Source organism: Pinus tabuliformis, chromosome 6 (assembly GCF_031772625.1).
Source record: "Pinus tabuliformis cultivar Carrire ecotype Pingquan chromosome 6, CPIR1, whole genome shotgun sequence".
In the NCBI taxonomy this organism is placed as follows: domain Eukaryota; kingdom Viridiplantae; phylum Streptophyta; class Pinopsida; order Pinales; family Pinaceae; genus Pinus; species Pinus tabuliformis.
The window spans coordinates 1,530,990,819-1,531,016,633 of record NC_142292.1 but is presented as its reverse complement, the minus strand read 5'-3'; the positions used below and the strand labels follow the sequence as shown (position 1 = coordinate 1,531,016,633).

Sequence of the window (25,815 nt, the reverse complement as noted above, 5' to 3'; positions counted from 1 at the left end):
CACTTGTGGGAGATTTGATGAAGCCCTAGATGGGATAATCCCTAGCAGACTTGGTTGGATAATTGAAGGCAACATTGGTATATGGATCATGGACATTGATAGCTCTTGAAGATTGGTTCAAGAGGGAGAGGATCACCTCTCCTTAAAGATAAGTATTTCTTGACTTATGATGCCTCTTACTTTTGTTTAGACATATGGGTTTGATGATTATGTTTATTGCTTATACTTCTTGCATATGTATTTGAGTAAATGGATGTTTCTAACCGTCATGATGGGTTGTGATAAGATAGATCCTTCTTGAGGATCATTTGAAATGCAGGAAGGATGGCTAGAGATGGAAAAGGTTAAGAGGCACTATAAGAAGAGAATGCTTCAAGCTGCCTATTTCTAATGAAAAGGTGCACAGGTATTTGAATACCACAAAGTATGCATGGTTAGTTGTATTTCAGCTGTAACCTAAGTCACCTAACACGGGGATTCAAGATTCGTAGGATACAGGGATTCGAGAGTCGGATGACATGTTTACCCCCTGGAACAGGACAAGTAGGATTCGTTGTATATATATATATATATATATATATATTAAAAATTAGATATTTCTTACACAAATTCTCATTAATGATACAAATTCATTGATTTCAAACATAGATCTTCATCTAGATGTTAGTTTTACTGTTTACAAAGTAAGTAACATTATAGCATGCATAGTACATACAAAATTCAAATACATGTCACATAAATCATGATTCATAAATGAAAGACAACTTACAAGATAGTAAGATAAAGACACTGACAACTGTAGTTTTCTCATTAAGTCATCAAATCAAAATGTGTTACATAGGTAGTGCAATGCCAATGGCAAATAGAAATAGAAAATATAAAACAACTACAGGTATACAAGCCTCAAGGCAATAGGTAGCCCATGACTCATGAGTCAACAATCCTCATAGTCATCATCAAAATCAACATCAATGTCCTCATCATCATGGTCACCACTGCTCTCCTCTGCATCCTCCTCCTCCCTTGTATCCATAGTCGCCTCTGCATCTGCTGGTGTGGAGGATGACCCCTCTAAAATATCACCATCATCAAATCTAATGGGCTCTAGCACTGGATCATTGAAATCCATGTTGGCCAATGCTAACTCAACATTGCTGTCCAGAGCCATATCATCAGGAAAGACATCCCACATCTTTGTCTTTCCCCTCAACCACTCTTCCCTTTGCCTATAAATAAGACGAAGGCTGGTGTGCACATACACCATTGTCTTTGCCCTGGACTGCTCAAGCTTGCTCTTCTTCACACTATTCAAATTCCCATATGTGCTCCAATTCCTCTCGCAACAAGAGGATGAAGTCTCCTGAGAGAGGAGCCACATGGCTAACTGCTGAAGAGGAGGGCTTGTTACCCCATGATTTGCCCACCAAGAATAGGGCTTCTTAGCCCCCCTGTCTCTAATCACATCATATCTTGCAAATTGACTAGTGCCAGTGGAAAACTCTGCAAAGGCATCCTCCACCTCATCAAGGGATACTCTATCCTGGAAAACCCGCCTGAATGCTTCTTTCCTCCCCTGTGAGATTTCACCATCCATGTGAGGAGGGAATCTACAGGAAGGTCCACCATTCAGCCACTCATGGCTGTAGTATTTTGGGTTCAATGAGTGAGCCAAACAATGTAAAGGTGTGCAATTCTTGTCCCATTTGCTGACAAGAATATCCTGTATAGTACTACAGAAGGCCTCTGGTGATGTCTCATACTCGGGGCACTCACTCTGTAGAATAATGGTCCTCACAGACTCAATCATGGAATCCCATCCCTCGTAAACCTCTCCTAGGATGGGTTTGTCTGCATCTGCAAATTGAAGGAAAGAAATGATAGGGTCCATGATCTGAATAATTAGATCTACCCTCTCCCACCAAGCATCATCTAGCACTGTGTCCTTGACTCTTTTAGAGGCTACTTGATCTGTCTTTCTCCAAAAAGACCAAAACTCAGAAATAACCATGGCCCCAAGAGCGGTCTTGACCTCCCTCAACCTCTTCAACATCATGAATGAAGAGGCAAACCGTGTATCAGCAACCTTCAACAATGATAGATTTTTGTACTCCTTGTAGATAGTGAGGGCATTTGTATGATTTTGCACAAAGTTACGATATGTTGTGCATCCTCAATAATGTTACCAATCCGAAGCACATCAGAAGCAATGGATTTCAGTGCTATGTTCAATGAATGGACAATGCAAGGTGTCCAAAACACTTGTGGATATTTAGCTTCCACAATCATGCCAACAACCTTGCAAACAGGTGCATTATCTGTAATGATTTGCACACAAGAGTCAACACCTACATCTTCAATAACTTTAATAAAAAACTCACCCATAAATTGTGCATCCTTGTATTCTCCAAGTGTATCCACTGCTTTCAAGAAAACTGGAGCATTCAAGGAAGACACCATGAAGTTGATGATTGGGTGTCGTGCTGGATCTGTCCATCCATCAAAAACAATGCTAACCCTAGATGTTGGCCTTGATGCTTTAATAGGCTCAAGCATTTTTTGCACCTCTTTTTTTGCCTTCGTCAACACTGTGGTTCTAAGCTTCTCTGAACCAGGAGGCACATACCATGATGGAGACCGTGAGTTAGAGCTCGACACATCTCAATAAATAGAGGTGAGCATGCAACATTAAATGATATGAAGTTTTGATAGAAAAAGAAGGCAATGGTGAGATCAATCTCTTCCCTTTTCTCTTTTTGAAAAATCTTGTCCATTGGACCAAGTGAAATTGCTCTTCTTTTTGCTGCTTGTCCCCCAATAGAACTCTCAAATGGAAATTTGGTGGTGCCTTTCCTCAAAAGTGGAAGGGGGTCTTCATTCTTGATTTTTCTTGATTTTGCAGCCACATTTGCCATACCAACAGTGAACTCCTTTTCCATTTCTTTTCTCTTTTGTAAAGGAACAACTTTACAAGGTCCAATTCCACAACCTGGTAAAGCCAACAAATGGCCTTTCACACGGTAATATGTGCTAAAGAAATGTGGCAAAAGTTGCATCTCCATTGCATATTGCCTCCTCCCTTCCCCTTGGTGCTTGTCCCATCTTCTCTTGTGACATATTTCCACAAGGGATATATCTCAATGTTGTCTTTAGGTCCTCCTCTTCCCTCAACATTACTTGCAGCAGACTTTGATAATATTGGGAGAGGAGGGGCATCTCCAATGGAGACATTCTTCCCCTTCCGTTTCCCCCTAACTGCTGCCCTTGATTGAGCCATGAATACTGTAAAAAAAATAAACAAAACATGCACAAATTTGTAAAAAAATTCATATACAAACTGCTGTAATAGAAATGCAAAAATATAGAGATGAAATGCACTTACCTGGTGCTTGAATCTCCTTGCCGAACACTCCACACCCTTAGCTCCTTGCTCCAAACCCTTAGCTCCTTGCCCACAACTCAATGTATGCAAAACTTAAAGAGAGAAATGGTAAATCACTGATTGAACAATGCGTTTTTATGCCCGCGGGTTTCCCTTTTTTGGGATTCAAATCCCAAAATCGTGACACGTTGTGTCCTAACGTGACACGTGCGGGATTCGATCGTGTCATGTTAGGACACGACGTGTCCCATTCTAGGATTCAAATCTCCACCGAATCGTGTCTGATTCGTGGGATTCGGACACGTAGCCCATTTCTAGCGAATCTGGTTTCATACGTTGTAACATTAGATGGCTTGGGAAGCCCCAAGGTATGATAAGAATGTCTCTTACTTTGATGGCTCATACATGCATATGAAAGCGACTTGGATCTATGTTTCATATGATGAAATAATGCACCTGGTGTTGAACATTTTGATCTTCTTGAATTCTATGAGGCTATGTAATGTTGATACATTGATACACTTGATTATTGGCTAACATCTATGATACATGCATATGAAAGCGACTTGGATCTATGTTTCATATGATGAAATAATGCACCTGGTGTTGAACATTTTGATCTTCTTGAATTCTATGAGGCTATGTAATGTTGATACATTGATACACTTGATTATTGGCTAACATCTATGATCTCTCTATTGGATATCTTGATCCTATAAAGAAGGCTAGCACCTTTGCTCTGGTAGATGATATTCTTGATACTTGTCATGATCGATTTCATATAGAAGGATAGCTCACCGACTCCTATACATGAGTCTGCTGATAATGCTTGTGATAAGCGTGATGAAAGCATATAGAAAGATTGACACTCTTGTTGTTTTGGTAAAATGACCTAACTTGATCTCATTGATCATGATAAGCATGGTAACCTTGATGTTATAGGTATAACTATGAGATTGATATTCTAGATCTCTTACTAACTATGGTCATGTCTTGATGGGATGAGTAACTATGGCATATCTGATTGCCCTAACTTGTTGGAATGGCTCAATAGTAAAGTGTTAATAATATTTGAGATATGATGTTGCATTTATCTGCTGTCTAATCTTTGATGAAAGATTGATGTCATGATATTGATAGCCATGATGGGTATATGATTATGATCTAACAGATCCGCTGTTGCTTGATTCTAGTAGAGACAGGTTGATGACATGAATAAAGATGAATGAAGTAGATTCCTAGTCATTGGGGGAATCTCTTCTCAAGATTCTTACTCTTATTACTATTTGCATTATGTATTGAAGTATGATTTATGTGCATCTGACATTATTGATCTACAACGAAGTCTCAGATTTGAAGCTTGTACAAAAATTAGGGTTTCTACTCCAGACGCAGACATACCACTGGGAGATTTCGTCCTTGGATGCATTCATGCTAAGGCCTAGGTAGTATCTAGGCAGCTAAACACACTCCCATGCTAACTTGAAGGGAGCATCCAGGGGTTTGACTACAGTTGACCATCATCTGAAGCTTTCTGAAGCTGTCTGAAGTCTGAATCAAGGTGTCTCTGACATTTTCTGCCACTGTAATATGATTTCTGAAGTTGTTGGGTTAAATTGTTGATCACATAAAAATGAAGTATTATGCATGAAATCAGAGGGTCACCTGGGAGATGTCAGTTCCACAGATATGTTGCCGATAACAAGATCTGCAAGCAAGAAAAAGCTTGTATGTCTGCCATAACATGAACATGCAGATTGAACTTGTGTTTGCAGGTGACCGGGACATACCTATAGATATGTCACTATGTTTGTGCTACAAGAGGTTGGCATGATTTGGTTGATTGATATAGATGAATAGTGTTTTATCATGATGCTTGACAATAAATTTGAATTGATGATTGAGATATGCTTTGATTATAGATATCTCTACGATATTAAATTTGGACTTGACCTGATGTCTTATGATCTGATTTGACGATGGTTGATTTGCGTTGATATCAATTCTATGTGGGCATAATGACTTATGTGGGTATTCGAAAAAAAATGATTTTTATTGGCCTCCTCGTCCCTAGCACAATGGTTGAGGTATTGATAGTTGTGATTCAACATGAAAATTGAACATGCATGACTCATCCTTGGTATATGCATTTGCACCTAGTGTCAGATATGAATTATATGATGATTATGAGAATGACTTGATTGATAATGCATGGTTGATGACAAACTTGTTGGCACGATAATAAATGAAGTCTCAACTTGATATGAGCTTTCTTTGTCTCATGGTTGAAAGAATTGATACTGTGATGCTAATGACTTCGATAATGGTTGTGATATGACTTCTAAGCTTTGATAAGCTGACTCTATTGATGTGATTGTACAACATTGATTTATGTAAGGCTGATTATGTTGGCTTAGCAAAGCATTATGCTTAGAGCATTGCATGGAGCAACTTCCTCAATTCATATATGTTTATATTTGATAGTTATCTGATGAAGTCAAGATGGTGAGTTCCAAGTTATGGCTTTGATTTTGATTTTATATCTTGATGGTCTATTCTTGAAAGGTGATGAGCCTCTGATGATCTAAGTCAGAGGGGGATACCTTCTGAAGTTCAAAATGATGTATCATGGCATGATGAATTGATATCTAGAATTTGGAAAAGAAATTCTATTGGAAAATGTTTTTGAATAATGAAAATGCAAATCCTTGGATACTCTGATTTGAAGTTCAAAAATGTTGTTGAACTTGTCATGGCATCCGATTTTCGATTTGATGTTCCGTTTTGCACGTCCATCTGTATATATATGATGTGCATAACGCTTGAATTAATTCATGAGTGAGCCACTTCATTCACGTAGAGTTGCCACCGAGCATCCTTTGAAATATTTGCATGAGATATTCTATTTTTGAGGCTGAGATATTTCTCCTATGATATGTGATTGCATGGATGTATTGGTGTTGTTAAGCATATTTAGATGCTGCTTTAATATGAGATCTGCCATGATATCTTGGATGAGAGGTCCATAGTATGATTGAGGATGAGTACGATGTTCCTAGCATGGCTTGCTGTGAGGTAGGATGAAGAAGTTCCTTACAGAGTTGTCTGAGCATAATCTGGATATGCCATAGATACATTGTGATGACATAGAGTGAGATCCGATTGGCAGAAATCCCCATATTTATAGTTGGGACCGAGATACTCTCTTATATTGAGACAATGTAGCTGTTCGAAACAATCTCAGGCTTGTGGTTGGCACCTCCTTGAGAGGGAGGATGATTATGGTATCCTTTTGTGATTTATATGATTATTTATGTTCTGACATGATATCTGATTTGATGACCTGTATGAACAGGGAGCAACTACTATTGAAACAAGCGGATACCAGATTTGAGTATGATGAGAGCAGTGCTGATCGAGGACACTGAGCCAACTCTTCCTCCTCGGAGCTCCTAGGGTGAGGAATTGAGATAGAGGGCTCCTACGGTTGAGGGAACTCTGGACAATAGGGTATGACCCCTATCTGTTACACATAGGGTTGAAGGTGTTGCTCCCGTATCTTCATAGGGTCGGAGAATGTTGCTCCCTTGTTTGGTCTTTGCAGAGTATATCCTAATTGGCATCATACCCACAAGCAGGGCTTGTCGGGAATACCGCTCTTCGTTTGGCCAACAAGTTGAGAGTGTACTTGGGGTGTAAAACCCAAGTTGATTATGATGTAGGTGTTCTACCACATGACTATTAAGGGTCATTGATGGAAAGATTGGTAGGCAATAGAATGGGTTGGGATAACCCTATGCGATTGCAGGTTGAGATTGAGCTCCTTGATGAGATCCCAGGGTTGAGATGTGCTCCCCTATGTGTTTGGATATCCTATTGCCTGATATATGGTTGTAGATGTATAGCTCCTCCATGAGATTTTGGGTCGAGATGTGTTCCCAGATGTGGTTCTAGGTTGAGATGTGCTCCTTGATTATATGCTCTTCGATGACGATTGATGATGATATTCCGGGTAGCAGCCCGCTGGCAGAGATTCTAGGTAGTAGCCTGATGGATAGAGGGTGGTAGCTTAAGCTCCCCTCCGGTAACAAATTCTTCTTCTTCTAGATTCGAGAATGTTCAACATACGAGCAGGAAAAATCAAGAGATAAGCAGGAATAAGCAAGGGATAGATCAAGATGTACATTGATGATTTGTGATGATGAGATGGTGGTCATTGCATGATGACTACATGATAGAGAAGACCAGTGATGATACCTGGTGATACTTAAAGATTCTAGAATGGCATATTGATTGATGGACAAATATTGGCAGGTGGAATTCTCCCTAGTTGAGAGGGAGTGTTAATTTTTGCAATTGCGGTCAAATTCCACCTTGGACAACTCAAATGACCGAGATGATGATTGCATTAGATTCCTATTTTCGAGAGGACCAAAATCGACCTAAATATCACCTTATTTGGACAAGCGAAAGTTGGTTTTTGAATTTATTTATTCACTCATGTATATTGGGTTAGGTCGGCCCTAAGCACATGTTAAATTGGACAGGTCGGCCTCAACCCCAAGTGGACCCTCATGAAAGCCTATAAATAGAAGAGACCTCAAGCTCATTTGGACACATTGATCAAGCCATCTTCTCTTCTCTTATTGTCTTGGTTCGCACAAGTCTGTCAGAGGAAAGTTTGCGCAAGGGTCCGAAATCTCAGGGGCGAAGCTCACACTGATCTAGGGTTTTTTGATTCCTAGACGCTGGCACAAAACTGGGCATTTTAGTACCTGGATGGTGGGGCACAGTGGTCTAGATAACGTCTAGAGAGCCCTAGATGCTGACACAAAAGCCTATGAGAATGTTGAAGGTTTCAGAGGCAGATCTAGAGGTTTCGGTCCCTGGACGCTCGCACATAGTGGTCTTGAGAGCGTTTGGGCAACCTCGGACGCACGCACTGTAACTAGAAGAGGGCGCCTGAGGGTTTGAGTAGATTTGGTTGAGTTGGTTCTCAGTCGCACACACAAAATGGTCTAGGGAGCGTCTAGGCTGCCATAGACGCTGACATACAGTTTTGCAGAGAGCGTCCAGGACTGCTATAGACGCTCGCACAACCCCTCCTCCCTGCGTCTGGGACTCAAAGATGAGATTTCGGTATTTCGATGATTCCACTCAGTGACAATAGTGTTCAACACAGTGACAACAGTATCCAACGGTTGACTACAACCAATGACAACACATTACAACCATTAGAATAAGGGTTTTGATTATAAGCATGATTAGATCTGTTTCATGGATATCATAGTTGTTTTGTTGCATAGATAAAGTTATGGATCATTGTACTCTCTTTCGCTGAATCATTTGATGATGATCTAAGAAGAAGAAGATTTGCAAGGGTTTTCCCCATAGTGGGTTTTGCCCTGGTCTCGACCCAATTCTGGTGTCTCTATGTGTGTGCATGCTTTTCTTCTATTGTTCCTTTATATTCCGTTGCATTGATGATGATGATGTTGTTCTTTCTATATAATTGCATATGCTAATGGATAACGGTGTAGATCTGAATAATGTAATGATGATATGGGGTAAACTTAATGTATTAATGATGAAATGCAATTATCAAAGCAAAGAACAATGTAGCTCTATGAAAAATTAACACCAAGTTGACCAAGTCGGCCCTCCAGAGGAACAAGTTGGCCTGCTCAAGGGACGTGTCCCTTCGCATGGATGAACAACTATAAATAGGAGCTATTCACTCTCCTCCTTAAGCATATTCAGATCAACCATATCTTTGAAGTATAAGCGAAGCGTCTAAGGCAAAAGTTTAGGAATCTGAGGCACTATTTCTCTATGGAATGCGAGTTTTTGAGGATATAACTTTCTGTGGTTGGACAAGCTACTATTTGAGTCCCAAGATTTTCATGGAATATGATATTTTTGAGGCACAATTTTATGTGGATATTTGAGCTATCTTTGGCACCTTCATGATGATGCAAGCTAGTTGGACTATATTCTTGTGGAATGCGAGCCATTTGAATGACTGTATTTCTATGAATGCAAGCTATTTGAAGGACTATATCTTTGTAGAATGCGAGGCTAGTTTCTAAAGACAATCTATCTCTGTAGAATGTGATATCTAAAGACAAGAATATGACATCTTGTGATAAAACTTGTGGAAAAAATTGCGACAGGATTTGAGCTATTGATGAAGGGCTGACTTGGCACTTGGTTTACTGGTCAGTTTGTCTATGACTTGGATTTCTCTTAATGACAAAAGATTCTATAGGGAAAAGATTGACGGGTTTTCCCCTTTTGTGGATTTTGCTATGGCCTTTGGCCTAATTTCTTGTGTATTTTGTATCTTGTGCACTGTGATCTTTATTTCTCTTGTACTTAAATGGTTAAATTGGTAATTGCTTGATGAGTGACAATGAAAAACTAAAAAGGAACAATAAATATCTTCACAAGTAATTATCATGATTAGAAATTCACCGCTGTAATGGAATTTCCAACAAGTGGTACATCAATCATTGAAAGTATATATTGAAATATTGATATTTGTTGTCAGTGATAAGCTTTGACAAGATAATAGTTAATACAGATCACATTAAAATAAAAATAAATGTAATTCATGAGATGATCGTTATGAGGCATCTAGATACTATAACGAAATCCGATAATAATAACGCACTAAGGTGTGTCCAAAGATTAGGTTTCCCTCGGCCATGAGAAGCTTGTGATTCCCATGCAATTCCTTAGTTCTTCACACTAATCTCTCTTTCTAGCGGTATGAAGAATTGAGTTCTTTGCAATAAGGACAATGTTTGGGTAGCTATGGGCAATATCCACTTCATGCCTTGGGATTTTGGCAAGGTGGTATTTCAAGTGGGTGATTCTGCCAAACATTTCCATTCCACATAGCTTGTTACTTAGCTTTGTTCTATCATCACCCTCACATGGCTCACCATACTTCCACATCTAGTCCAATGGTTTTGGCATTTTGTAGAGCTCTAATTAAATTTTTATGTTTTGGACCTATGGCACAAAACAAATGTGAAAATTCAAAAAGGGTAAGAAGAGGCAGGCTATAAATTTATAGCATATACTAATCTTGGAAAACAAAGAAAAGTAAGGCAATCATTTTTTTACATACATGGAAATATGGATATGATATACTGGAGTAAATCTCCTCTCCAAAAATGCTCAGCTGATAGCAAAGAAAACTACGATCTTTCCCTTGTTTTCTTGATGAAAAATGGTTACATGAATCACACAACCCCCAAAGCCCAATCTTAGCACAAGGAAAAACAAAAATGACCATAAAATACCCAAACCGGAACTTTATATCACCTTTTCTAGCAGCAGGGCATTAATTTCCTTTTGACTCACCATAATCTTGAAGTGATAATTTCGACTGGGCAAATTATGCAATAATTTCAGATGATAATATTGGTGATTGTGGTTTTGGCCATAATATCACGATAATTCCGATATCATCACGATATATGCAACACTGGTTACAACCTTGGCCTTAATTTGCTTAATTATCATAAGATAAAACATGACTTTATACCAATTGTGAAAGAAAGCTTCTGCCAGATTATAACAATAACATGTTAAGAAAACCACGATTACAGCATGATAGTTTTCAAGATTATCCCTAAAAATCCTTATAATTCAAAATCAAGATGATTAGACATGTATATTTGAATGCGTATGTATAATCTCCTGCACTCCTGTACCCATTTATAGATTCACTCTCTAATTCCTGTTTTAATCCTAGCATGCCAAGTGTTATGCCATTTTCTAACGCTATTAACTAAATTTTAAAGAATATGCATACGAAAGATCCCCAAACCATGTCAGTACAGATTACCTAATCTGATAGGCTAATACATTCTAATCATGAATGATAAAAGGAGAGTACTCAATCCTAAATTGAGGAAATGGGGCCTGTTGACCACTACTGGTCAACTACCCATGCAGTACACCTCCTTCCTGTTGGCAGAGAAGGATAGCTCCTGAGCGACATGTCCGTGCCAGCCTACAGTCATCGACAGCTTGATCGTTTTTGTTGTAAACCCAGTCTGCATGTTTGAAATGTAAATAATCTAAGCAGATCAGAGTCATGTATGTAAAGTTGCCTAGGTGGACCTAACTTTCTAATGACGATCTGCGTCCCGGGAGGTTTTTAGTCTCACCGATCCATGGATCGGCAGAGTTTTCCTTCAAACCCAACCCCAAAGCCGGGATGCATTTCGTTATTAGGACTTTAGAGGAATCCTAGCGTGTTACTCTGCTAGATTATAGTTGTGTCGCAGATCTGGGTGGTCTATGAGGGTCTATGTTAAAGTGGATTCATCCCTTTGAGATGTAAATTGTAAAAATTGTAAAAATCATGATGAAATGTGTCTTGAGGGTTGAAAATGTTGTAAATCCCCTCATGAGTCCTAGGTCCTAGGTGCTAGGTGATGATTCCAACGGCTGGGTTTGATGATCCGTCTTAAAATAAATTTAATTTTTTTTTTTTTTAATGAATAAAAATAATAATAAAAAAATAAAAAGCATAAAGCAAAAACCCTAAGCAATAAAATAATAATATTTTTGTGGATCACCCAAAACTAGCCGTTGGGATCATTTCCTTTATGTAGGGTCTTAGGAGGTCATTTTCAGGGTCATCTGATCTGTGAGTCTGTACTGAAAGCTCTCTTGTAAACTGATTTCTGATTAATAAAAAGACTTTGGGGTTTCAAACTGGCTGGTGTTACTCTCTGGAACTGCTGTGAGGTGTTTGAATTTCTGCATATTTCAGTTTTCAACAGTTAAAATAGCTGATTTTTTTTTTGCAGAGCATTGTGAGTACAGGTATCTTGCTCACGTGCTAGGGTCTGAATGCTGTAGGGTTTCTGGAAAATGGCAGGTATCTCCATTTTTTTTTGAAATCTAGCAGCATCTCTTGCCCTTGTTTGCTGATGCTTGCTTGAGGTGTGCAGGAAACTCTAGGGTGAAGGTTATTTGTGGGCGTTTGGGGAAGTTCTGGGCTGAACCAGCCGACTCCCACAAGCTGTTCTGTGCAGAGCCCAGCTGATTGTGCCCCGGGTTAATCTGTTAAAGTTTATTGCATGTTTTACATTGAGAAATTTTTTCTGATTTACAGTGAAGTTCACAGTGAATTTACTTCTGATATTTCAAGAACATTACTGTCATTACTGTCAAATCTAGCTGTACAGAGCTATAATTTTTGTGATTTTGGGGCAAAGTTTCAAGGGTTTTACTGCAAATTTTGTGGATATCTGCCAGATTTCTTTTCTTGCAGGGTATCTGTCATCAGGTGATGTTGCAGCTCAATTTTAGTGACCAGGTCGTGGGTTAAGCGTGAAAAGGTGCGTTCTGCAAGCTTCAAGACATCCCAGGTATTTACAAAACCCCTGCTGTCCTTTTAAAACTGCAAGCAACACTGAAACGACAGAGAAAGTCTAGAAACAAAAAATGGAAGCGTGAATGTATAACAACTCCGGTTTTAGATTTGAGTAACTTGTGATTTGACTTCTGGTGTAACGCATTTGTATGTTTTCTTCATAATCCAAATACGCTGCTTGCTGTCTGATCTCTCACGCCTCTATATGCAAAACGCTGTATGCCTTCCAGTTTCAAACAGTCCCTACACTTACACATTGCAAACCCCTCCTTCCGCCATCCGACCTGTGCATTTCACAACCTGCAAACAATCCCATTCACTTGAAGAAGCTTCGACCTGCACTGATCAAATAACAGAAAGAAGCAAGAAATCGGTCTCTCTGTCAGCATTTGATTTTCGATTTGCCCATCGTAGTGTCTCAGAAAACCCTTCTGGCTTCCATCCCAGCGTGCTTCTAATTGTCGATTTACCATTTCGTGTACGCACCCACGGATCTTGGCTCAGGAAAAGGGGTGTGCAGATGCGTTTGAATCGTTTTACTACTGCCATCGTATGTTAGATTTCCTCTTTCCTCCGGTGGCTGTTTCATTGTCGCTCAGCAGCTTAGGCGTGGGCTCTTGCGGCGTGGTTTCAACTGCATATCACCTCGTCTTCACACTCAGCGTTGAACCGTTTGTCTATTTTACATTCCCGTCAATGTGCAGCGTGTTGGCTTACGGCTCATTCCTTTGCATGTCGTGATAGCATAGTTAGGTTTTATGTATATGCGTTTTTCAGATATAGTTTTAGTTTAGTTTAGGTTTCACTTCAGTTACGTATTTTTTGTTTATTAGATTTTAATTCTATAATGTTAGATTCATGTTTTAGTTTTATTTTTTTCTTAATTAGATTTTATTTAGTTTAGTGTTCTTTAAATTTTTATGTATTAGCGTTAGTTTTGGTTGTAATTAGATTTTAAATTTGATTTTAATAATATATAAAAAAAAAAGGGGAAATTTTAGGCTTTAGTCTTAGTTTTGAATTTTTATATAGTTTAGTTTTAATATTAACTTAGTTTCAAAATTTTAATTTTTTAGAAAAAAAAAAAAAAAAAAAAAAAAAAAAAAAAATTTGTGTGGAGAATTACTTTTACTGCATTCAGTCGTTTATCATTGCATATCTTTACGCTGAGATCTGAATCTAAATTAGATATCTGGTTTTACTGTTATTTGAAGCGAATTTATCTCTTAGTTTTGCTGGATATCGTCCTTCGAAGAGCTTTGTGGTTTTTTGCTGGATATTTAAGGCATTGCTCTCTTTTCCTGATGATTGCTGGTCGTGGTTCATGTTTTTTCGATCATCTAGCTAGTAATCATTTAGATCTTTTAAGGCACTGGTCTGCTCAATTCGTCAAATCATTTTAGTGCTTTTCGTCTCCTGGCCCAACTGTTGTGGCAGTTGGCCCTTATCTTTCCTCAGGGTCTACCCCCCTTAGCCGTGGGAGACAGGCTTAAACGGAGAGACCGGGGATCAGAGTGACAGCCCCCGGTCTGAGCGTTGTCGTGCCAGTTTGCGCGACAACATTTTTTGGCGCCGTTGCCGGGGATAGAGTTTTTCTGTCCTTGGTTCTTGTTTTTCAAGCTTTTCCGGGCTTAGCTTCTTGTTCAAGTGGCGACTCCACTTCCATTATTATCTGCGAGAGTGTACACTAGAAGACATCCAGGCAGTCTGTGCAACCCCACTCCGGATCCTGAAAAGGTTTACAGGGTGCGATCACACAAACTCGCTTCTCGTGCACTCCTTACAAATCTTGGACAAGAAGCCCTTTCTGACGTACATCTGCTCTTTAGGGGTCAAGTTAGGCGCAACACCATGAGTCTGTTTGCCCCTTGTGATTTTTCTAACATTCCTGGAGCCCCCAATGATATTCCATCTGTTGGGATAGACAAATTGCCTAGCTTTCATGGAGATAATGCCATTACTGTTAATTCCCATCTGCGAGATTTCAACATATGGATGGCTAAGTATGCTAGATCTCCTGATTTTGATCATGAAGATGTCAGGATGACCCTTTTTGTCTTGACTTTAGGAGGTGATGCTCATGACTGGTATACTGAAAAACCTCCTAATACTTTTGACTCTCTACAATCACTCATTAATGCTTTTAGAGAAAAATTTGGAGATAAAAGAGAGGGACGACATCTTGTAAGAGCTCTTACTCTGATGAGAAAGAGAGAAGACGAAACTGTTGAAGAATTTAATAGAAGGTTTAATAGCATTATTAAAGAACTACCTCAAGATTATAAACCTTCAGATAAAACTCTCCAAGATTTTTATATTGATGCCTTTGGTCCTGAGCCATCTTATGAGTTAAGGCGTGCTAAACTTACTGATTATCGAGCTTGCCAAACCTTAGCTGTAGAACTTGAGAAGGACAAGGCAGCTTCTGGGAAGTCTGAAATCCCAGGTTATGACAGGGCTGCTACAAAACTGAAGGAAACTAAGGGAAAAGCAGCCCAAGAGCCTGAAAATGAACTTGTTCTCAAATTGCTTCAGAAAATTGAAACCATGGAAATTAATCATAACAAGGAGATAAACACTTTGCAGAATAGGTTAATTCAAATGGAAAGAGCGCAACCGCAAAATTTTCAGCCTCGAAATAATAATAACAGAAATAGTAACTGGCAAAGAAAGGGTCAAACTAGTGAGCAGAGGCCCCCTAATCCGCTTACCAATCTGGTGGATGATGCTCCTCCCTACTGTCGTGCTTGTGCTGATTTTCACGAAGAGTCCTCTTGTCCCATTATCAGAAGACTTCTCGATAATGGAATGCTTGGGACAGGTGAGCAAATAAACGTAGTAGGGAGCAAGTTCCCTTTGCCCATGAATGATTGGATAGAGGTTAAGGAAAGGAGCTATGATGTTGTGAATCCTCAATCCGCTTTTAGCATAAATAACCTTGAAGACGAAGATGACATTTTGGCTAGGTTATATGGTGAGAAACCTTCTCCTGAGAAAATTCTGGAAATTGCTAGAGATAAGGGTTTGACATACCAGAGAAGGGATAAGGATCAGAGCGGGAATCAAATTCCTCCTCGAACTTTAAACCCTGGTATAAATTCGGGAATAGATGTCGATTTGGGGAGTTGGTTTAATAATGCTAAAATCTGGGTTCCCGTCTCTGAGATCGCTAAGATCCCTTCCCAAAGAGACAAATTACTAAAAGCAATTCAGGGTCCTCAAGTCAACGCTTCTCAGCAGAAGATTCGTGAGGTTGACTATCATGATGCTCCTATTTATCTGCAAAGCGTAGATGCTGATAACAAGGATCATCAACCTTTCTTTATCACCTTATTAGTCAATGGGTATAAATTGAATAACTGCATGTTGGATTCAGGCGCATCTGCTTGTGTTATGACTAAAAGGGTTATGGAACAGCTTAACTTAAGAGTTTCCAGACCCTACTATAATATATGCGCCATGGATTCTAAGAAGATCGAGGTACATGGTTTAATCAAGGATTTGCAAGTTCATCTTTCGGTCTACCCAGACATCATGGTTGTTATGGATATTGTTGTCGTTGATGTACCTGATGCTTGGGGTATGCTGTTATCTAGGAAGTGGGCCTCTGATCTAGGGGGAAGCATTCAGATGAATTGGTCATATGCTATGATTCCTTCTCCTAGTGGTGACGGTTTTGTTAGACTAAATAGAGAGCCTGAGAGGAAATTTCATGTTGAAAATCCTAAAAAGCCTCATAACGAGATAATTAAAGAGAAATCTGACATCGGGAACTATGCTATCATGTCCAATTTCATAATTCCTCCCGATGATGAGATTAAAAATCTTAAGGATGAAGTCTGGTATATGTATTTCGATGGTGCGTTCTCTAGTCATGGTAAAGGAGCTGGGATTGTGCTTAAGTCTCCCCTTGGTCACGTATTCAAGTTTGCCTATCGTCTAGAATTTGAAGCAACCAACAATGTCGCTGAGTATGAAGCCATATTGTTGGGCCTTGAATTGGCCAAAGCTTTGAAGATTAAATTGCTTAACATAAAGGGGGATTCCGATCTGGTTATCATGCAGCTTAAGAACAAATTCACATGTAGAAATCAGAGATTAAGAAACTATCGAAATGCTGTGTGGGATACTATGGAGCACTTCGATGCCCTTAACCTTGAAGCAATTCCTAGAGAGCTAAATAGTTCGGCAGATGAACTTGCCGTAGCTGCTAGCACTTTCCAGTTGTCTGATGAGTTAATCAACGATAAAATTAAAATGGAGATAATATTCAGACCATCTGTCCCAGACAACTCAGAGCATTGGCAAGTTTTTAATGATGAAAAGCAAGTCGTTCGTTTTCTCAATAGTTTAGACGAGTTTGAGGATTTCCGGCTAGTTTCTGGCCAGGATGGGCCTTTAGATCAAGGACATATCATAAATCCCACTCCCAGAAATGTAGTTGCCTTAGAGCAATATTTTGATCGGCATGATGCCACGAAGCTGAGAGAAGAAGACAAGTTGGATCCAGGCGAGTACCTTGAAGTTAACATTGGTACTTTTGAAAGTCCGAAAATGGTTAAAATCGGTAAAGGTACTAGTCTGGAGGAAAGGAAAAAGTTAATTGGTTTACTTCGTGAATATCGAGATGTTTTGGCTTTTTCCTATGATGAGTTGAAGGGCTACAGGGAAGATATTATGGAGCATACTATTCCCTTAAAAGACGAAAATGCTAAACCTTTTCGGCAGAAACTTAGGCAGATTAATCCTAAGTTAGCCCCCCTGGTCCAAAAAGAACTTGCGAAGATGCTTGCAGCAGGAATCATCGCTCAAACTAGGCATTCGACATGGTGTTCGAATTTGGTGATTGTCAGGAAGAAGAATGGTACAATAAGACTTTGTGTCGATTTTAGGAACCTTAATCTAGCGTGCAAGAAGGATAATTACCCTTTGCCAAAAATGGAAACTTTGTTGCAAAGAGTAACTGGGTCTGGAATGATGTCATTGCTAGACGGTTTTTCTGGGTATAATCAAGTTTGGGTTAAAAAGGAAGATCGACACAAGACCACATTCACAACACCATGGGGCACTTTTGAATACATCAGAATGCCATTTGGGTTAACAAACGCTGGGGCTACTTTCCAGAGGGCCATGGATTATGCCTTCAAAGGATTAATCGGGAAAATTATCGAAATTTACCAAGACGATCTTACTGTTTTCTCTAAAGATGGTATCAGCCATATAGATCATCTTAGGGAAGTTTTCGATAGATGCAGAGAATATGGAATCTCTTTGAATCCGGCTAAATCTGTCTTTGGGGTAACTGAAGGGAAACTTCTGGGTCATATCACTTCTAAGGAGGGAGTCAAGGTCGATCCTGAACGTGTTGAAGCAATTCAAAAGATTCCTCTCCCGCACAACCTCAAGTCCCTTCAGTCTTTCCTTGGAAAGATAAATTTTATTAGAAGATTTATCCCGAATTATGCGGAAATAGCTAAGCCCATTCAAAGTCTTCTGAAGAAGGATGTGAAATTTGTCTGGCAAGAAGAGGGCAAAAGGGCTTTCCAAGAAATCAAGTCTGCTATCGCGAAGGCTCCTGTCCTTGTTAGTCCTGATTACTCCAAAGATTTCATGATTTTTTCTTTCGCTTCTGAGGATACCATTGCCGGTGTCTTACTTCAAAAGAATAGAGAGGGTCACGAGCAGCCCATCGCTTTCATGAGTAGAGCACTTCAAAATTCCGAATTGAAGTACAATACCATGGAAAAGCAGGCCTATGCCCTAGTCAAGTCTCTTAAGCATTTTAAAACTTATGTGGGTTATTCTAAGATCATCGCTTTCGTCCCACATTCTGCTGTTAAGGACATATTAACTCAAACTGATTGCTTAGGGACTCGTGCTAGGTGGGTTACTAAGATACAGGAGTATGATTTAGAAATTAGACCCACTAAGCTGATCAAAGGCCAAGGTTTGGCTCAAATGTTAGCTGAAAGTAATGAAAAGACTCTTGGTTTGTTCTGCCTTGACGATCTTTCTTCACCAGAATTAAGAAAGTTAGCTGAGCATGAATGGTATCAGGACATAGTTCACTACTTAACAAATCTTGCTTGTCCTAACCACTTAGTCGCTCATAAAAGAAGGGCTCTTAGACTAAAAGCCACTAAGTACTGCCTTATGAAGGATGGCCTCGGATGGAGAAATCCAGAGGGCATAGTGCTTAGGTGTGTTGACGATGTTGAGTCCAAAAAATTAATCTCCGAATTTCATTCAGGATTTTGTGGTGGTCATTATGCCGCTAGAACTACTGCCCACAAAATCCTGAGAGCTGGCTATTATTGGCCTTCGATTTTTTCTGATGTGCACAAGTTTGTTAGATCTTGTCAAGCCTGTCAACTGTTCACTGGGAAACAGAAGCTTGCTGCCCTTCCTCTACAGCCTGTTATTGTAGAGGCACCTTTTCAGCATTGGGGTCTGGACTTCATAGGGAAGTTCCATGAAAATTCTAGCAATGGCTACTCTTGGATTTTGACTGCTACTGATTACTTCACTAAATGGGTAGAAGCCATTCCTGCTAAGAATGCCACTGAAAAGGTGATTATGGATTTCATTGAGAATAACATCATTACTAGATTTGGTGTCCCCGCTAAAATCACTACGGACAATGCCAAGGCTTTTAGTTCCTCAGAGTTTACATCTTTCTGTTTCAAATATGGCATTATCTTATCTCATTCGTCGAATTACTATCCTCAGGGTAATGGTTTGGCTGAATCAAGTAATAAAAATCTCATAACCATTATCAAGAAAATAGTAGGAGATAACAAGAAGTCTTGGGACAGCAAAATCAAGTATGCTTTGTGGGCGGACATAATTACTAAGAAGAAGTCTACTGGTAAATCTCCCTTTGAATTGGTTTATGGCTTGGATGTTACCTTACCTGTGCACCTAAAATTGCCAGCCTATCAGCTCCTCCAAAATTTTTCCACTGATAAAGATGTTGTTCAGAATAGGATAGATCAGATTGTGGAATTAGATGAGACACGTCGGACAGCGTTTGAAAATATATGCAAAAATCAATCTAATATTAAGAAAAGCTTTGATAAATGCTCTAGATCTAGATCTTTGCAGGTTGGAGATATGGTTTTACTTTGGGATCGCAAAAATGAAAAACCAGGAAAGCATAAAAAGTTTGACAGCTTGTGGTTGGGACCGTACATCATTAGAGATATAGCTGGACCAAACTCATTCCACTTGAGCAGATTGGATGGTGAACCACTTCATCTACCAGCGAACGGCCAAATGCTCAAGCTGTTCTTCAGAGATGATATCTGATGCCATGGGGCATCTTTTGTATTGTATTTCTATCCCTACTCCTTGTCTTTTCAGCATTTTATTTCTGTTTTTAGGATTAGATTTACTTTTCATGTTATTAGTTAGTCAATAAATGAAGAGCTTTTATTTTTCCTGTACTTAATGCATATGATGATTTGGGAATGGACGCTACTTATTCTTATTTGTGTGTTGTATGGATGCAGATTCTGGATTCTCACATTCCTACCAGTGCAGCAACGTGTCCCCAAGTAGAGCCAGATGTTGACCACTACTGGTCAACTACCCATGCAGTACACCTCCTTCCTGTTGGCAGAGAAGGATAGCTCCTGAGCGACATGTCCGTGCCAGCCTACAGTCATCGACAGCTTGATCGTTTTTGTTGTAAACCCAGTCTGCATGTTTGAAATGTAAATAATCTAAGCAGATCAGAGTCATGTATGTAAAGTTGCCTAGGTGGACCTAACTTTCTAATGACGATCTGCGTCCCGGGAGGTTTTTAGTCTCACCGATCCATGGATCGGCAGAGTTTTCCTTCAAACCCAACCCCAAAGCCGGGATGCATTTCGTTATTAGGACTTTAGGAGAATCCTAGCGTGTTACTCTGCTAGATTATAGTTGTGTCGCAGATCTGGGTGGTCTATGAGGGTCTATGTTAAAGTGGATTCATCCCTTTGAGATGTAAATTGTAAAAAATCATGATGAAATGTGTCTTGAGGGTTGAAAATGTTGTAAATCCCCTCATGAGTCCTAGGTCCTAGGTGCTAGGTGATGATTCCAACGGCTGGGTTTGATGATCCGTCTTAAAATAAATTTAAATTTTTTTTTTTTTTAATGAATAAAAATAATAATAAAAAAATAAAAAGCATAAAGCAAAAACCCTAAGCAATAAAATAATAATATTTTTGTGGATCACCCAAAACTAGCCGTTGGGATCATTTCCTTTATGTAGGGTCTTAGGAGGTCATTTTCAGGGTCATCTGATCTGTGAGTCTGTACTGAAAGCTCTCTTGTAAACTGATTTCTGATTAATAAAAAGACTTTGGGGTTTCAAACTGGCTGGTGTTACTCTCTGGAACTGCTGTGAGGTGTTTGAATATCTGCATATTTCAGTTTTCAACAGTTAAAATAGCTGATTTTTTTTTGCAGAGCATTGTGAGTACAGGTATCTTGCTCACGTGCTAGGGTCTGAATGCTGTAGGGTTTCTGGAAAATGGCAGGTATCTCCATTTTTTTTTTGAAATCTAGCAGCATCTCTTGCCCTTGTTTGCTGATGCTTGCTTGAGGTGTGCAAGAAACTCTAGGGTGAAGGTTATTTGTGGGCGTTTGGGGAAGTTCTGGGCTGAACCAGCCGACTCCCACAAGCTGTTCTGTGCAGAGCCCAGCTGATTGTGCCCCGGGTTAATCTGTTAAAGTTTATTGCATGTTTTACATTGAGAAATTTTTTTTCTGATTTACAGTGAAGTTCACAGTGAATTTACTTTTGATATTTCAAGAACATTACTGTCATTACTGTCAAATCTAGCTGTACAGAGCTATAATTTTTGTGATTTTGGGGCAAAGTTTCAAGGGTTTTACTGCAAATTTTGTGGATATCTGCCAGTTTTCTTTTCTTGCAGGGTATCTGTCATCAGGTGATGTTGCAGCTCAATTATAGTGACCAGGTCGTGGGTTAAGCGTGAAAAGGTGCGTTCTGCAAGCTTCAAGACATCCCAGGTATTTACAAAACCCCTGCTGTCCTTTTAAAACTGCAAGCATCACTGAAACGACAGAGAAAGTCTAGAAACAAAAAATGGAAGCGTGAATGTATAACAACTCCGGTTTTAGATTTGAGTAACTTGTGATTTGACTTCTGGTGTAACGCATTTGTATGTTTTCTTCATAATCCAAATACGCTGCTTGCTGTCTGATCTCTCACGCCTCTATATGCAAAACGCTGTATGCCTTCCAGTTTCAAACAGTCCCTACACTTACACATTGCAAACCCCTCCTTCCGCCATCCGACCTGTGCATTTCACAACCTGCAAACAATCCCATTCACTTGAAGAAGCTTCGACCTGCACTGATCAAATAACAGAAAGAAGCAAGAAATCGGTCTCTCTGTCAGCATTTGATTTTCGATTTGCCCATCGTAGTGTCTCAGAAAACCCTTCTGGCTTCCATCCCAGCGTGCTTCTAATTGTCGATTTACCATTTCGTGTACGCACCCACGGATCTTGGCTCAGGAAAAGGGGTGTGCAGATGCGTTTGAATCGTTTTACTGCTGCCATCGTATGTTAGATTTCCTCTTTCCTCCGGTGGCTGTTTCATTGTCGCTCAGCAGCTTAGGCGTGGGCTCTTGCGGCGTGGTTTCAACTGCATATCACCTCGTCTTCACACTCAGCGTTGAACCGTTTGTCTATTTTACATTCCCGTCAATGTGCAGCGTATTGGCTTACGGCTCATTCCTTTGCATGTCGTGATAGCATAGTTAGGTTTTATGTATATGCGTTTTTCAGATATAGTTTTAGTTTAGTTTAGGTTTCACTTCAGTTACGTATTTTTTGTTTATTAGATTTTAATTCTATAATGTTAGATTCATGTTTTAGTTTTATTTTTTTCTTAATTAGATTTTATTTAGTTTAGTGTTCTTTAAATTTTTATGTATTAGCGTTAGTTTTGGTTGTAATTAGATTTTAAATTTGATTTTAATAATATAAAAAAAAAAAAAAAGGGAAATTTTAGGCTTTAGTCTTAGTTTTGAATTTTTATATAGTTTAGTTTTAATATTAACTTAGTTTCAAAATTTTAATTTTTTAGAAAAAAAAAAAAAAAAAAAAAAAAAAAAAAAAAAAAAAAAAAAAAAAAAAAAATAAAAATAAAAAAAAATTGTGTGTGGAGAATTACTTTTACTGCATTCAGTCGTTTATCATTGCATATCTTTACGCTGAGATCTGAATCTAAATTAGATATCTGGTTTTACTGTTATTTGAAGCGAATTTATCTCTTAGTTTTGCTGGATATCGTCCTTCGAAGAGCTTTGTGGTTTTTTGCTGGATATTTAAGGCATTGCTCTCTTTTCCTGATGATTGCTGGTCGTGGTTCATGTTTTTTCGATCATCTAGCTAGTAATCATTTAGATCTTTTAAGGCACTGGTCTGCTCAATTCGTCAAATCATTTTAGTGCTTTTCGTCTCCTGGCCCAACTGTTGTGGCAGTTGGCCCTTATCTTTCCTCAGGGTCTACCCCCCTTAGCCGTGGGAGACAGGCTTAAACGGAGAGACCGGGGATCAGAGTGACGGCCCCCGGTCTGAGCGTTGTCGTGCCAGTTTGCGCGACAACAGGGCCATAATGAATCCCTTCACTTATTTCACGTTGAATCATGGATAATTGCAGACTAATCTATGTGCCCTTTCATTGAGAAATGGCTTGGATGTGACTGGTTCAACTTAATGGTGAGTGAGTTTGATTGAATTCCTGCATGTTTCTGATGGTACCACATATGTGTCCTAGATGTCATGGGTGGATGTTTGATGGTGCCTCAGATTTTACTTTGTAGCGATGCCTTCCTAATTGGATCATCTGAATATGTCAAGACTGAAAATCCACTACACACACATTGTTGGCTGGTCTTCTTTTTATTGTAGCTTCAAAGTAGAAAGGAACGGATTTTATTTTCATGAAGCTAGACTGTTGTTATTGTCTTAGTTTACTATGTTACTATTTTATGACCTTTTTAAAAAGTGATAGTGAAAGATTATGAACAAGTTAAATCTACTCATCTTTTGCAAGTTGAGGGATATCTAGAATTCAACTAAGAGACGTAAGGAATATGGGATTTAGCCTAGTGTTACTTATTTTTGAGGAATTTCTATATGGACTTTTCTTTTATCCTTATTATTGAATGGTATTAACTTGGCAATTTTTTTAATTCAATTTTCTTTGTAACTGAAGTTACCCTTTTTATATTTGCAGAAGGTTTGCCTGAGTTACCGATGTGCTGATATGGACAGAGAGGTTCCTGCACTCGTGGGTGTTTCAAAGGCTGTTTTAGAAAATGTAGTATTTGTTCATCAAGATGAGGCCAATTGGCCTCTTGCTGATGCTGCAACACTAAAGAAAAAGTTCGATGACATCTTTTCTGCTACACGGTATATGTCTTTGGTATATTTGTTAAAATTAGGCAACATCTTAACTCGTTCCAAAGTGTCACATTGACATGATCTGAAAGATGTCCATATACTAATTTTCCATAAGCTAGCATGGTAGAAATGTTAGTCGAATTTGTTTGAGCTAAAAATCAATAGACAAGTGGGTCATGGATCATCGAATTGCCAGCCCATTTGGCAGAATTTGGTAATTTTCTTGTGTATAAGCTAACTATGTGCCATTAATCTTTTCAGCAGTTAGCGGCATGCCTCTCATATTTAGCCAGTAATTTTATCTGATAGTACTTGTGTACTGCTCCTACTTGTTCATTTGAAGATATTTATTGTAATAACCAATAACATTTTAGGGTTTATATTGTACAAACATATATAAATCATTAATCATTATATTTTTTGTGCAGCCCTTGTTTCATTATTTTTATCAATCAGGTTGAAAGTGTTGGAAATATTGAGAGGGAGGATGAATTAGTATTTCAGCAATATATTATTAATTTTGACCAGTTTTAACCATTACACTGTTAGGCGGACAAATCACTTCCTGCAGAAGAGAAGGATCTCCCTAGATTTCCAACAAAACCTAGTAACAAACATCAAAAGAATTGCTACCTTTCCTTAGCCTATAACTAAAACATGAAACATGTAGTATGTGAAGAATTACTTACCTATTTCCCACGGGGCTTTGGATTGACGGTGAATGGGTGCACTGTTAAGACACGCCTTGCGATAGGTCACTGGTTCAAATCCCCCGTGGGTGCTTACCTACCAAAAAAAAAAGAAGAATTACTTACCTATTAGCCTTGTGCTTGTAGAAGTCCTTTCAGTGCTTTCCACAGCCAACTTTTCCTCAATGCCTTAGAGGCTTTCCCAATGCTTTTCATAGCTTCTCCATGATGCTCCAAAAGAGATCTGCATAGACAAAAACATTTGAAGGGATCAAAGCATCTCACATATAAAATCAAAGGTAAATGAAATCCCTAACTTAACATACAACACATAGTTGAATCAATAATTAGTTATAAACCATACTAGTGATCAAGAAATCTTGCAAATAACACCAAAATAGATTCAATAGGAAAGAACAACTACTTTGTATTAAATTCAAAGGAGAACAAGCTTACAACCTAGTTGCCTTGATGTCACAATCCTCTCTTCCAGTGTGGTCTCCCTTCCTTCCCTTGATGACAAGCTCTTTAGACCCAAAATCAACAACATAAGTTTACAAATTCAAGTCTCTCTCCTTCCTTTAATCTTTTGCTCAATTTATAGGCGAGAGGAGGAGGTTTCTAGTTCCTCTTCTCAAGGGATATGATGGTTAAGAGGAGGAGATTAGTTCCATGAACCAAGGGATGAGGCACATGTATGTAGTAGTTCGAGGTTTCTAATTTGGATAAGATTCCTCCATCAAAGCTTCTAGAATTTGTTTTTTTATTTTTACTTGCGTGAACAAGATTGCACAGTTTATAGTGGAAGGTAGTGCGTAAAATTGCGTAGACCACAATGGTAAAAACCACACATGCATAGGTAATGGCTAGGAAAACTGTGCAGATACTCAAAAATGGTTTTTAAGCAATGCAACCCAAAAT

The 25,815-nt window shown here is 39.0% G+C and overlaps 1 protein-coding gene across 3 annotated transcripts in view; it reads left to right on the top strand.

Annotated features, from left to right (window-relative positions):
• Positions 1–25,815, top strand: part of RAD50 (DNA repair-recombination protein (RAD50)) — a 446,299-nt gene that overhangs the window by 77,684 nt on the left and 342,800 nt on the right. For all 3 annotated transcript variants that reach the window (XM_089428359.1, XM_089428350.1, XM_089428366.1), the window contains exon 4: positions 24,039–24,214. In XM_089428359.1, coding sequence (XP_089284485.1) covers positions 24,039–24,214 — 176 coding nt within the window. The remainder of the gene's footprint in view (positions 1–24,038; positions 24,215–25,815) is intronic.